The 15,522-nt window shown below is 43.3% G+C and overlaps 1 protein-coding gene across 1 annotated transcript in view; it reads right to left on the minus strand.

Annotated features, from left to right (window-relative positions):
* The window catches only part of Ca8 (carbonic anhydrase 8), an 83,653-nt gene extending 68,332 nt beyond the window's left edge, over window positions 1-15,321 (minus strand). The window contains exons 1-2 of the mRNA XM_048358734.1: window positions 15,147-15,321; window positions 14,023-14,214 (exon numbers count right to left, since the gene is read on the minus strand). Coding sequence (XP_048214691.1) covers window positions 14,023-14,214; window positions 15,147-15,249 — 295 coding nt within the window. The 5' untranslated portion in view covers window positions 15,250-15,321. The remainder of the gene's footprint in view (window positions 1-14,022; window positions 14,215-15,146) is intronic.
* Between the last annotated feature and the right edge of the window lie 201 nt (window positions 15,322-15,522).

Here is a 15,522-nt window from a genome sequence, read left to right on the forward strand (position 1 = left end):
CTTGTTAGAGGTGTCCTGTTAAATTCTGTTTCTTAGCTTTCTATGGGCTCCAACAAAAAGAAATGGTATCCACTATAAAAAATGATTTTAATTCCTCATTTTAGTTCTTTAAATTTTACCAAAGGGGAAATGAAGTATAATGCAAGGGGGTACAGTAAACATAAGACCATGTTACAGAATCTCACACTCTTCCTAATATAAAAAACAAGGAACAGTGTCACCATCCTCAGGGACAGAGGTGAAAGAGGGGCTGAGAGGGGTTAACCCATGTGGCCCAGTCACCACCAAAGACGCCAAGGAAGAACCTGGAACTGATATATGTCCCAAGGGTGACTCAGGATAGGAAACCCAAAATCAGTATCTGTGAACATGAACTAGAAAACAGTGAATTCCCTAAGCCTAGATTTCCAAACCGCAGTTCCTCCTTTGCATAACACACTTAATCCTATTTTCTAACACAATCAAAATAATCAAATATGTGGATCAAGGTTTATATACATTCAGAACCGCTTTGCAAGCTCAGTCCATCTTCCTCATCTGCAAACATCCATGAAGTGGATTTCAGAACACATGTGACTTTTTGTTTTGTAAGCAGATGCCACAATCTCTGAATAAATTCACCACCACTTCAACTCCTTGGTTTTCCAAACTTGGTCTTAAGAAAAATGGGAAAGGAGACTTGAAGTCTACCCACTCTGTACTGTTACGGAGTTTGAGCGAGGAGATTGCACGTCCCTCCAAGAGTCCACCACTCAGAGACAGTCTCAAGCAAAAAGATGGATTTATTGGGGAAGCAAAAACCAAACTGACCGTCCAGGGCGCGGCACAGACTCGAGAGCTGAATCTGCGACCACCCCTAACAGTCCTCGAGCTGGGGTTTATCAAGGTAAAAGCATAGCACAGATATAGGGCAGTTGACACAGGGAGTAGAGCAAGCCACAAACAAGTTAAGCAAGCCATTTACAGAAGCAGAATTTTGGGGTCAGGTTGACCTAATATTTAACTTCATTTTAACAATTGTTACCATGTTTCCTTAATCAAGATGGAGTCAGCTCTGCATCCTACAACAGTAGCTCATCACCTAAACAAGAAAGAAAAAAAGAGGAGAAGAATATTTGGAGCCTCACACCACACCCATCCACCATCAGAAAGAGGATACACCCTCAACTCAGCACCAGGCACAGCAAAAACGTGACCAGAGGCTTCAGGGGCCATTCCTATACTTCTCAATTTTTAGGGGAAAGTTGTAACTTTCCCTTAGAGGAGGTTTGGTTGCATGTTACTACAAAGAAGGAAAGGGAAGAGAAGAAGAGGAAGACAAAAAGGATGAGAAAGAGGAAGAAGAGGAGGAGGAAGAAGAGGATGGGGAGGGGAGGGATGAAGAAGGGGAGAAGGAGAAGAAAGAAGAGGATAAAATGAAAATGACAACCACCGGGGCTGGGAACATGGCCTAATGGCAAGAGTGCTTGACTCGTATACATGAAGCCCTGGGTTCAATTCCTCAGCACCACATATATAAAAAACGGCCAGAAGTGGCACTGTGGATCAAGTGGTAGAGTGCTAGCCTTGAGCAAAAAGAAGCCAGGGACAGTGCTCAGGCCCTGAGTCCAAGCCCCAGGACTGGCAAAAAAAAAAAAGAAAGAAAGAAAGAAAATGACAACCACCACCACAAAATGTAAAATGGGAAAGAGGATTTGGAAAATGTCTCCCTACGTCCATTCATCCAATACACTTGAAGCCTAACCCTATTCCTAACCCTATTATGGAAAAGTCTGCCAATACATTTTTCTGGAAAAGGAAAACATACCTGGTCTTGACAATGATTTCAGGGGAAGAGAAAGAAACTCCTGTTTCAAAAACATATTCCACAGCTGGGTACCACCACAGCTGATAACTACACTGGAGAGCGAGATCTCAGCCCCGTAGTTCAAAGCCAGCCCAGGCGGAAGTCTCTAAGACACTATCTCCAAGAATGCGCAAAACGCCAGACTGCAGATGTGGTGTTAAAAAAAAAAGCCAAATAAGAACAAGAAGCCCTGAATTCAAGCCCCAGTACTGGCACCCCCCCCCCCGCCAAAAAAAAAAGAAAAATCCGGGCTCAGAATGTGGCTTAGTGGTAGAGTGCTTGCCTAACATGCATGAAGTACTGGGTTCAATTCCTCAGCACCACATAAACAGATAAAGACAGCAGAGGCACTGTGGCTCAAGTGGTAGAGTGCTGGGCTTGAGCAAAAGGAAGCCAGGGACAGTGCTTAGGTCCTGAGTTCAAGCCCCAAGACTGGTATAAAAAAAAAAAAAAAAAAACCATCCCACATGATCGGTGCCAGGGACTTTGCTGTCCTTGTTTTGTTTTGATTGCTTAGTTATAGAGTCTCAATATGTGTTCTACGCTGGCCCAGAACTCTCAATCGTCTTGCCTAGCCTTCTGAGTACTGGGTTTATAGGCCTGTGCCACTAAGCGCAACCCAAATATTTCTTTAAAAGCAATAAGACACAAGAGGTAGACATGACTAGAATCTCAGCTACTCATGAGGCAGAGATCAGGAGGACAGCAATTGAGGCCAATCCACACAAAAAAGCAGCAAGACCCTCATCCCAACCAACGTGTCAGGGAGGGGACAGTAAGGTATGCTTGTCATCCCAACTTCAGAGGCATAAGGTAGGCCAAGCCCGGAGCAAAAGCACATATGAAAAATAAATCCAAAGCGCTAGGGACATGGCTTAAGAGGTAAAGCACCCGCCTGGAAATTCAAACCCCAATATTGCCAAAGTTAAATGAATAAAAGTAATCGTGCCTTTAGGTTAAAACATAGTTCAAATTTTAACATTGGAAATTAAAATTTCACAGATCCATGCTTTGACAGGAAGAAGTCCAAAGCCCCACGAAGTCTAGTTACAAACATTTCCTATCATCTATTTCATTAGACCAAGCACTCTACAGAATGCTTAGCATACGGTAGCTTTGATAAAAACAGACAATATTCCTGATCTCTGATGGATCTCATATTCTATCGGGCTGAAATGTAAAGCCATCCACTTGTGAAGCTATATTACTGAATGATATCTGAGCACCACAGGCACCTTTACTAACTGAAATTAATTATGTTCTCTAAAAATAACAATAAACACCTCAGTCCTCAGCAGTCACATTCCATGAGCTTGAAGGAAGCACAGAGAACGGAAGCACTGTAGAATCCTAGTCCTCCAGGAAGAATGACAAAGGGACAGCTTTCAGTCAGGAATCAGATTCCAGGGACCTATCATTTTGCTGAAAATGCAATCCAAAATAAACCAGACTAAAATCATGTGGCTGCACAAATCCATTAAGAAATGACAATGCTAAACTCAAAGTGTACGAGGTGCCAGGTAAAAGCACTACCTGTTCATCTCCTGAGAGTGATTGTGTTTATAGGCTAAAAATAAATCTCAGCTCCATTTCATCCATTTGGCCAGATTCTCTTAAGTCATTATTTTCCCCTTTTAAAGCTTATATTCATGATAAAATCACTCACACTAAAAGAGGTACACTCTTCCTCCATTACTGAATATCAGATTTGGGTGAGTGATATTTGGTCACTATATGGCAGGTTTAAAAGCCATAATGACATTGCGTTCAGACAAGCAACAGTGAAACAACATGCATTGTCAACTCGTGCTGACAACAGGCTGACTGTCCTTGGACTAACCAACTTGTAGACAGAATATACAAATAAACTGATGTCACTGTCACCACTTCCTTAGATACTTCTTAGGAGACATGGCCCCCCTCTTCTGGGAAAATAGAACCAAGTCTCAAGTGATGTTTCATCTTGGTTGTGTCTGGAAGGAACTACTGGCCTGTGGAATACCTACGCTTCTCAGGGGTTTTCTCCGCTGTCCACCCATATTGATAATTTTGTGTGGTCCTTGGCAGACAAAATGTTCCCCACTCTTATTAATATTGTAGATGCAGGATAGTACTGCATCCTTCCTCTCTGAATGTAAAATACCTTATACCCATTTTATGACACATATTAGTGACCATGGTTTATCAGAGATGTTTGTTATAATGCTGGTGGTTGCTTGTGGTCATTGTTGGTATTGCTGCTGATGAGAATGTTTGCATTTATCTCTTTATTGTGTGTTGATACTAGGGTTGGGGATTTGAACTCCAGGTCTCATTCTTGCTAGGCTGGCATGATACCATTGAGCCATGCCACGCCCCCAACCTTTAAGAAAAGGGTCTCAATTCCTACCTAAGCCACAGTCAGCCTATTCTGGACTTCCTGTCAGAGCTGGTATCACAGGGAGGCACCATCTTGTCCAGCTTCTCTTCCGTGGAAATTGATCCTGCCGACTCTTCTGCAGGCTCTGGCCTGACAACATGTTCCCCTCATTGTCAGCCTTCCGAGTAGCTAGAATTCCTGGCTTGATCCACTGGCGCAGAGTAGGTTTAGTGATGTCACTATAGAATGTTATCTTTCTAAATGATGACTGAGGAGCTAACATAAAATCAATGGCAGGTACCACAACTGTAACAGATTTCCACTAGTATGAACCTACTCTGTATAGACTAATAAAAGAAAAAACTGTCTTTAAGATTTGGCTTCTGGGGCTGGGAATATGGCCTGGTGGCAAGAGTGCTTGCCTCATATACGTGAAGCCCTGAGTTCGATTCCTCAGCACCACATATATAGAAAAGGCCAGAAGAGGCGCTGTGGCTCAAGTGGTAGAGTGCTAGCCTTCAGCAAAAAGAAACTTAGGGACAGTGCTCAGGCCCTGAGTCCAAGACCCAAGACTGGCAAAAAATAAAAATAAAAATAAAAGTAATATTTGGCTTCTGAGTGATTTTGGATGCCTATATTATAGCCCTCAAACCACAGATTTTTCTGACGATAACCAATCATTTACTGTTTTGACTTGATTACTATCTCCATTCAATCAAATTTATTTCTGCTATTGAAACAGTGTACTTACCAATAAAATATGTACCATTCAATATGCTGTTGTGTGTGTGCGCATACAAAATGAAACAGATTAAAGAAACTTCCCAGATAATTCAAGTTCCCCAGTTAACTAACAATAAATAATACAAAATCGTGAGCAAAGTCAACCCTGACATTTCAATATACAGAAAATACAGAGCCACTTCAGTGAAAATAATTCATATTTCTGACAAGTTTGTCTTTACATAAGTAAAGTTACTAAGAACTATTATAAAAGTTTGCTTCAAGGGGGGAAGTATGATTAATAATAATTATGTAGCCTAAAATTACTATTGAAAATTATGAAAGTCCCAGAAGTAGAACTTTCTAATTAAAGTTTCTATATTAAGTCACAGTAGATGACACAAATGATCTATCCTGATTAGCAATTCTCTCACACTTTTGACCCATTAAAAATGGCATTACCCAGTAAAAAAAATGTGGTAAAAATCAGAAGTACTTTGTCTTCAAATTTTAGAGATATTTGTTCCAATACAAATTTTGGAGGCTTATTTAAAACAAAGACAACTTCTGAGTTACAGAGCAAGTTATAACTTGAACTATATAGCTCCAAGGCTGGCACAAAAGTCAACCATTTTTCTCCCATGAAGATTCTTTTCAACCACATGAATAAAAACACAAGAGCTTCTTCTCAAAAAGACGAAAAGTCATTACCCTTGCTGGTGTGTTAATACACACCTATAATTCCAACACTTGGGAGGCTAAGGCAGGAGAATCTCAAATTTGAGGGCAACTTAGGACTACACAGCAAGCCCTTGTCTTGAAAAACAAGATGCCACTACCTTTAACACACAGTTTGTAATCCGACAGAGTGACTTTCCATGGAGCAGGCTTTGACAGTCTCATGCTTTCTCACTAAGTTCCACAGCACTCTGGCTAGCATTCTGTGCTGAGACTCTCCTCCAAGTTTCACATTCTGTGACTGTAGTTTACGGAAAACTCCAGAGAGAAAAACCACATTCATATAACTTTTATAGTATATTATTAGAATTGGTCAACTGCATTATTATTTATTGTCTGTTAGTCCCTTGCTCTACCTAAATTACATCTTCTCACAGGTATGCATGATAGGAAAAACAAGTAGAGAGTTGGGTATCGTCTCCAGGTAGAGGTCAGCGAGGACTACCATCATTTATATTTTTATATTTATGCTGCTTGTCATCACAAATAGGTTCAATTTTAATTTGTCTTTGCACCTTAAATGTTACAATTCCTGTATCTATCCTACTGAGAAATGATCTCTATGGTGGCCATAACCAAGGCCAGCAGTCTGGTTAGGTTGCCCTTGAAATATGATGACTGGCTCAAATCCATTTTAGGAGGGACTCTGCCACCTGGAAATATGCCCAGCTAGAAGGCTGGGGAGGGGTGACGGGATGTGAACCACGGCCCAAGCTCAGGAGGTCCACCACTGCCTATCTCTTCAAGGACTCCCATCCAATCTTCTGTGCCACAGGCTACTCACGGGAGTCCTGTGTACTGCACCTAAGAAATCTCCATGTCACCCTTCATCTTTCACTGATAGGTATTGAATGAGGGCTGTGGTGACTGAGTCTCTTGCGCTAACCTTTAAACCTGCTCCCAAACTCTCGCAGATCCAATCTCATATTTAGGGCTCCAAGGTTATTTTTCCTAAAGTAACACACTAGTTTTGACTTTATTCCAGAGAAAAGTTAGAATGCTTGAGGTTCCTTGTGAATGTGTTCCAAAATGCCATCTGTGGTATTGGTATTACCCATCTTTTTTTTTCTTTTTCTTTTTCTCTTTTTTTTTTTTTTTTGGTCATGGGCTTGAACTCTGGGCCTGGGCACTGTCCCTGAGCTCTTCAGCTCAAGGCTACCACGCGTCCACTTGAGCCACAGCGCCACTTTGGTTTTCTGGTAGTTAATTGGAGGTAAGAGTCTCATGGACTTTTCCTGCCCAGGCTGGCTTTGAACTGTGATCCTCAGACGTCAGCCTCCTCAGCAGCTAGGATTATAGGCATGAGCCACCAGCACCCAGTTAATTAACTCCTTTTATGATGACTGACTCTTCTCCTCCATATGCACTAAAGGATTTAGCTTCCCACAGCTATGTCTTTTATACATTGTCCCTTCTGCCCACCATACCCATATGCTATTCAACCATCAAGGATCATTTCAAATGATCCAAGGGGTTCTTCCAAAATCCCTTCCCCAATAGTTTCCACCAAAAATAATTTCCCCTACAAAATTTGTCTTTCATGATCTATCACAGCAACCTCACAGAGAACAGGCAATGGCTCTGGTTTGTATTTACTTCATGCAAAATGTGTAACTCTGGTAGGGTAAAACAGACTGTCAAATGCACCCTGCTGGTCAGAGGAAACCAACCAGCAGCCATGCTGGAGGTGCAGATTCTCTCCTAATATATTTGGCATACAGTTCTCTTAGCTTGTGGGCCTTCAAAGTTCCCACCAGACCCTACTGCCTCCCAACACTGCAGATGATACCAAGGGGTCAGAAGCTATTTATAGTCTTGCTCTCCTGGTCATTTCCAGTCATAGTATATGCTTGGCCTTAGAGATAAGTGGGTTCATAAGTGGCAAGTAATAAGTAAATGTTGAGGGACTAGCCCATACGTTGAATGAGCTAAACATGTGTGGAAGGGAAAAAAAGGCAATTACATGACAAACTGACAGAAACAGGTATTTTCAATGATGCCATATACAGGTATATTTGTCATGCATAGGTCCAGAGTTCTAAAATAAAAACAATAAACAATGGGAGACTGCAGGACTTTCTGACTGTGGAAATTGCTCACCCACAAAATGGATTCCTCAATGAGGAAAGAACTGTGTATGTCTGAGCTTCAAGTTCAGGTTGTCCAGCACCATCAGAGGGTCTGTGATTAGAGGAAGCTGGCAGCCCAGCTACCCTCCAGAAACCCATGTCACCAGAGGACTTGCAGCTACACATCCCCTTTCCTAAACCCAGATGCTGTTTACTGGGCAGAAGTAGCCTTCCACCCTCGTGGTACACTTTCTGCGTGTGGGGTATGTACAGTATTGAGAAGAGAGTTCGCCAAGAAACACTGAGAAACCTATTATTTAAGAATAATGGAGCGTGAAGAACGAGCAGAGAACAGGCAATTAAAATTTTAAAAGAAACACCAGGAGAATGTGTCACAGAGACCAAAAGTAAAGAAGGTTTCCCAAAATTCCATTCAACGGAAACAGAGTTAAAGTACTACAAGAATTACACAGTGGGCACTTGGGGTAAGAGGAAAAGAGGATCCCAGTGGCCCTGGCCTGAGAAGTTTCAGCAGATGAGAGGATGGCCGGGCAGGGGAGTTCAGCTCACGCCTAGGAAATAGCTCAAATACAAATTAAGGCAATTTATCCGGATGGGCTTCTCTGTGGGAACCAAATCACTAAAACTATGTTTAAAAAGCTATACTTGGTAAGCATAAGCATTCAAATAATACAATTATTATAGTGTAATTGCCTTTTAGGACAACTGCATAATGGTTTAATATTTTAAAAAATGAAAAAGAAAGAAAACTAACCTCTGACAGCCTCAAGAAGATCAGAGGTTTCAATAGCTTGGTAAGCATAAAATCTGCTTTAATTTCTATTTTTTTAATTAAAACTAAAAGTGTGTCGCTAAATGCTGGTGGCACACACCTGTAATTCTAGCTACTCAGGAGGCTGAGCTCTGAGGATCAAGGTTCAAAGCCAACCTGGGCAGGAAAGTCTAGAAGGTGCTTATCCAATTAAACAACAAAAAGCTGGAAGCAGAGCTGTGGCTCAAGTGGTAGAATACTAGTCTTGAGCAAAAAAGCTAAGAGACAGCATCCAGGTCCCAAGTTCAAGCCCTAGGACTGGCACCACAAAAAGAGAAGAGAAGAGAAGAGAAAAGAGAAGAGAGAAGAGAAGAGAAGGGGAGGGGAGGGGAGGGGAGGGGAGGGGAGGGGAGGGGAGGGGAGGGGGGAGGGGAGGGGAGGGGAGGGGAGGGGAGGAGGGGAGGAAGGAAGGATGGGTTAGCATTTCCCCCACCTTAGGTCCTCAGCTTCTCCCATGAGGCCCCAGATCCACCCAGACCTAAACTCCCTTCCCTAGAACTATAATGGGCCACTCCTATTCACCATTAAGACCTACCCACTTCCCCTTTAGCCCCAGAGAAGCAGCCACCTGGATAAGGTGCAGCCGCCACGATGCTCACTCTCTCGTGGGAGATATGGCCCCACTAATAAACCTCCTTATGAACCTTCTCCTGTCCGTGACTATCTCTGTATGGTCCCCTGGGAGGGCTGAGACATATCATTTCAAGAAGGAAGAAAGGAAGAAAGGAAGGAAGGAAGGAAGGAAGGGAGGGAGGGAGGGAGGGAGGGAGGGAGGGAGGGAGGGAGGGAGGGGGAGGGAGGGGAAGGTGTGCTTACTATACAATGCTTTTTACTTAAAATTACAGCATGCCATAATTCAAGGAGACCGTTCCAATCACACAAGGAGGACTACACTCCAGTATTCCAGCACTTATCCCCTCCCTCACTTCTCAATCCTCACTAAACAAAGGGGCAAAAATGCACTAGGGCAAAATGAACAGGAGCAGAAATAATAGCCTCTTAGAAATTGAGGAGCTGCTAAAGTGGACTCAAAGCTATAGGCAGAGGAAAGGTAGGGGCCAGCAACGAATATCACTGAAGCCATGTGCTGTGGTCTGAATGTTTCTATGCCCTCCAAAATGCATGTTGCAACTCAGTCCCAAAGGCAACAACACTGCAGATGGAACTTTCAGGAGGTGATTCATGAGGTCCCACCCTTCAGAAATGGCTTAGTGACTTACAAAGGAGCTCATGGGGCCCTTTTTGCCCTTCTGCCAGGTGAGGAGACAGTAACAAGGCACGACTATGGAGCCGAGTACAGGTCACATCAAATGCTAACTCTGCAGCCACCTTGACCTTGGACTTCAGACACAACTGTTCAAATGTACACCTATTATAAATTACCTTGCCTATGGTATTTTGTTATAGCAGACAAATGGAGTCAGATAGCCGGAAAGGCTCAAGAGATAAAGACATCAAATATTTGCCCATGGAAAGGTGCAGAGTGGGAAAGCACATGCAGGAAAATATACTTAAAGTCTCTAAGAGGATCTGTGATGCGTCTCCCTCCTAGTCCTCATAGCTGAGACGCTTCCTTATATTCTCTGACAGAAGAAAAATGGACACCAAGTGGTAATGCTCCCTGATCATGGCCAAGAGCCCACGGTGAGCTTGCCCTCCACCCCAAATAAAACCAAAACCAGAAAGGAAGCACGTTCCAGGGAAATCAACGAGACCTGTGAAGAGGCTTCCACAAGATGCTCAGTCCCTGCCAAAACACATTACCATGAGGTCCACCCGACCCCCGTCCCTCCCTTGTGCTCAGAGCTGCTCCTTCACTTTTAGAGCCGTTCTCACATCTGTACAAGAAACCAAGGTCATCGGACATTTGATGAGAACCTCCAGAGTCAAAGACAGGGACCAAAGCAAGCGGGTGGAGGAGCCTAGAATAAACAGAGAACAGGAAAGAAGCAGTAGAGAAAAGAATGAAGAAAAAGTTTCACAGTCATGAAATACTGGATGCTATTTTTTTAAAGCTGTTTGCCAGTACTGAGCTTAAGCTCAAGGTCACAAGTTGTTCCTTAGCTTTTTCAGCCATAGCTGGTGCTACTCTACAAATTAAGCCACACTCTACTTCTACTTTGTTTGTTTGAGTTTTAGGGTTTTACCTGGTTGTTTAGAGATCAGGTCTGTCCAGGCTGGCTTCAAACAATGATCCTTAGATCACAGTTTTCTGAGTAGCCAGGACAGTAGGCATAATCTACACAATTGGTGACTGGCAGGGATGCTACAATTTTTAAGATTTTTTAATTCACAGAAAATCATATTTTAGAAATTAAAAATGTGAAGCTCTGTGAGGTAGCATACACCTGTAAGCTCAGAACACTTAGAACACTGAGACAGACGGTACATGAGTTCAAAGCAAAAATTAAACATATATATGATGCAAGCAAGTTAGCAAAAATTAAAAATTCAGTAGAAAATCTGAAAGATAGGAAATGGAAAAACCTACTATGAAATGGAAGAAAAGGCAAAAGCAAAGCAGAAATAACTGAACGAAATATAAAGGACAGAGATAAAAACTAAGAAACATTTTTTTTTTATGGAGGCTTCACTATGTATGTATCATCTTGCCTCAGTCTACAGAGTTCGGGAATTGTAAGTGTGTGCTACCATACTCATTTCAGGTAACTTATAAACAAGAAATATATTACAATTTCTGAGAAATAAAAGACACAATTATCCTGATTAAATGGACATGACCAGCACATAGAATGAAATAAATACCATGCAAAGACCTGTGGCTATCAAATTTCAAAACAGAAAGAAAGAGAAAACTATAAAAGCTTCCATACAGTAGAGGTAAGATGGGAGGGAAAAGGACACAGAGAGAGAAGACTGAAAGGTGTACGGCACTAGATTTTCCCAGCCCAAGACCAGGGCCAGAGAGACAGTGTGGAAATGACATCCAAATGATGCTAAAAATCCCTTCCAAGCCAGACTGCCAGCCAGATAAATCCAGTCAATTCGAGAGGTCTAAACACAATCTTGTAGACACATCAGATTGCCCTACACTTACCCTTCACCTGCCTCTCTGTTCAGGAAGTTCCTGGAACATAAACCTTAGAACAAATGAAACAAGAGGCTCTCCACCGTCAGGGAGCAGCCCTACAGGGGACGGATCTAATTCAGGAGAGAAGGAAGCAAATACTGGAGACAATCGGAAGACTTTGCAGGTGTTCTATCCCTGAAGGGCCAGGCAGTGGCTGTAAATGATGCGAGGGGAGGGAGGGATCCAGACCTGGAGTTACTTCACCAAGAAGAAGAAAGAAAGACAAGAGGGAAGGAGGGAAGACTATCTGATGACTGAGAATGTGCTGAGAGAGCTGTCATCCATCAGAATGTTTAGTATGAATTCATCACAGATAAATTTAAAAGCTAATAAAAAATAACTGCAGGAGAAAACATTGCTCAAAAAATGAAACAGAACATAGTCACAGCTGGAAAGAATTTAGACTCAGCTGGAAGTAATAGTTTCATCAGAACACTAAAAAACACAACACTGATTATTAATCTGAATAAAATGTATTTAAAAGTAAGGAGACAGACAGGTGCTGGTGGCTTATGTCTACAGTCCTAGCTACTCGGGAGTTTGAGATCTTAGGATGGCAGTTCAAAGCCATCCCAGACAAGAAAGCCCATGAAACTCTATCTCCAATTAACCACGAAACAAGCCAGAAGTGGAGCTGTGGCTCAAGTAGTAGAGCACTAGACTTGAGCCAAAAATTTCAGGAAGAGCAGCAGGTCATGAGCTCAAGCCCCAGGACCACAAGAAAAAAGAGGGTGTGTGACAATAAGGGAGGCACTCCATGAGAATAGTAAGAGACTTGTCTTCATTTTCCAAATATTAATATCTAATATTTGAGGGAATCTTAACTATCAGAACACAACTGCATAAAGACAGCATTAAGAAATGTGGAGGTCACTATACATAAAATAGCTAAAAAGGTACAAGTACTTCAAAGTACATGTCACTAGGGAACAGAAACTGAAGGTGGAAAGGATCCGGTAAAACAGAGGGAGAGGAAAACAATAATACTCAACTATTATTATTATGCCATGTTCCATTTTCATAAAGATAAGACTTTAAAGAAATGACAGAGTGGTTAGGACTTCAAGACTATTTCGTTGAGAAGTGTAAATGACCTAAAAAAGTAATAAACTGGTCAAAACATGTTTTTCAGTGAACTTTTTTAAGGTATGTAGAACTATCAAAAGGGCCTCTGAGAAACAGCGCTGGGCCTCTGAACCAGGCACAGGCAGGAATTTCTTCCTCACTGGTGAGGAAGACTCAACACTTCCTGCCTCGATGGTTAGTATTCAATCATTTTCCAATACACTTCAAAAAACACATAATGTCTCATCATGGGTAACACCCCAAAATTCTGATTTAACTTCAACGCTAAGTTTGCTCTTTCTCTTTGACTAAGTACTTGTTACATCCAGAATCTCCTTAGGGAGCCCCAGCCTAGACTAACTCAACACAGGTGAGAACACCATGAACCTATGACTATCATATGGAATCTAAATTCACAATGAATAAAAATTAATTAAATTAATAAAAATTAATTAATTCCACAGTTGGAATCAGTACTTGCCCTGCTTAATATTGAGCTTTAAGATTTTATGGTGTAAAATGTCTAATTAGCAATGTGGATAAATTTTGGGCAATCCTTTTGTTTTTCAAACACATTAGTATGTATTTTAACATACTTTAATTTTACATTCTTCCCAAAGGTAAAGATGATTCACTGTGAAAAGCATGATATTGATGTTGGTTTTTTTTTTTTTTTCTTAACCTGCTTTCCTCTCCCTTACATTACATCAACTTCGCTGGAAACTATCCTTCTCCCCAAATCATTTCAGATCCATCTATCCCAAACAGGCTCAGATGGCAGGAGTAGGTGATTTAAAGATAAATAAAACAAGAGCTTTACCATTTAAATCTTTGGCAGAGTTAGTGGAGGTTTCAGTGCTATTATTTAGTATTTGTCTTGTCATAGTACCATAGCAGAGAAAATTAGGTCAAAAAAATTTTATCAAAATAAACCTGAAGAGCAACAAGTCCTCGCCTTCCATTTCAGTCTTTAAACAGAACATTATCGAAACTATGTCAGCTAAATCAGCAAAATGAATAGCACTCAAAAGGTGCACAACAGTCCACCTGCTCGCCAGACCTATCCTATTTCACAAAGCACACATCCACCAACTGTAGTGGCTCCAGAAACATCATATAAAGCAAAATTTCAACCAAGATCTTGATTTCACCAGCCTCAGGAAACAATTCCCAAAACGTAAAGATAGCCTGAAAACATAGCTATGTTAGTTCTAGCTTTAAAATCGTCCAAGTTAAACCAAAGTTCATCAACCTCAGCAGGACCTCTAGTTTACAAAACACACAAGCTTCCTAAAATACCTGATTTTGACTTCAGGATAACCTGAATGGTGTGTCCATCATTGGTGACTTCACAGTCCCGGCAGACCACGTAATTTGGAGAGAGGCGGACATCCAGCAGGGAGGGGTCATATCTAGCTTCTCTGGAGTTTAGGTTAATAGGAGATTGGTATTCCCCATTGGCATCAGGGAACACCAAGCCCCACTCAACACCTAAGAGCAAAAAATAAAAATTAAAAAAATCAAGATTTAACATGGAAAAATGAGTTTAAACATTTCTCTGATCCTTGACGTTACAAAGAGGATTTCTGTGCATGTAGGGAACGATCTAATCTTAACCAGACACAATATTGCACACCAATGCACTATTCTGTTCTTTTGTAGTTGCCCACTAGCGGTAACATCCTACGGCTCTAAAACATTTAGATCTGCTCGCGGTGATTGGAAAAGCAACCACAAAAGTGTTGAATTGCGTTCAACAGTTAGGAATTAGCTGTAACTTTCAACGTGGTGGGCATACGCCAACAAGTGTAATCGTGATGCTGGTGGACACATCTTCATAGAAATGAGACCGTAAGGCGTGCGCCTGCATGTATACACGTGTGTACACTGTATGCATACGCATTTCACATGTGCGTCTATGTACATGCAAAGCTGTAATAATTAAAATTGCATCTTCTCTATGGCAGTGATGGTTAGCTGCTAGGCCCCCTAGGTTGGCAAGGATAAATCCGGGAAAACAAGTTTCTTCTTTGTAAAAAGAAAAGTCAGCCTTCTTTTCGCCAAGCCCAGGGATCCCTTCTGAAATTCCGGACCTGTGTGGGGAAGAGTTGAGCACGTCGGTTCCCAAGCACGAACAGGACCAGAAAGCAAGTGGCCCGGCGACGCGTTGAGTAACAGCCACCGCTGCCCTTCTTGGCAGCGGCCGGGCCGCGGGGCTGACGCCGGGGACGGCAGCAGGTGCCACCGCCCGCCGGGACGGCCGGGGCCGGGCCGGGCCGGGGCGGGACGGCGGGGGAGCGGGCACCGCGGGCGGCGGCCGCACCTCCCCGGAGAGCCTCCCTCCCGCGCCGGGACCCCGGGAGCCCCCCCCCACCCCGAGCCGCGTGTCCCCCAACCCCCAGCCCCGCGATCCGGGGGGTTACCTTCCTCATAGCCCCACTCCACGCCCTCCTCCTCCTCCTCCTCCTCATCCTCTTCCTTCTCCGGGAAGGCGACGGAATCTTCGATGAAGCTCAGGTCAGCCATGGCAAGGCCGCGGGGGGCCGCCGGGCGGGACGAGCGCGCCGCGTGGGAAGCGGAGTGGGCGCGCGCGACCCGGTGGGACCCCGGGGGGCGCACGGGCGCACGGGCGCCGGAGGGCGCGAGCGGGGCGTGCGGAGGACTCCCGGCGGCCCGCGGCAACTCCGGGGCGACCCGCGCGGGCGGGCGGGCGGGCGGAGAGCGAGGGCGACGACGGAGGCCGGTCCGCAGGCGGGGTGCGCGGGGCGAATTATAAACCCGGCGGGGGGGTGTGTCCAC

This window comes from Perognathus longimembris, chromosome 12, assembly GCF_023159225.1.
Source record: "Perognathus longimembris pacificus isolate PPM17 chromosome 12, ASM2315922v1, whole genome shotgun sequence".
NCBI classification, from domain to species: Eukaryota; Metazoa; Chordata; class Mammalia; order Rodentia; family Heteromyidae; genus Perognathus; species Perognathus longimembris.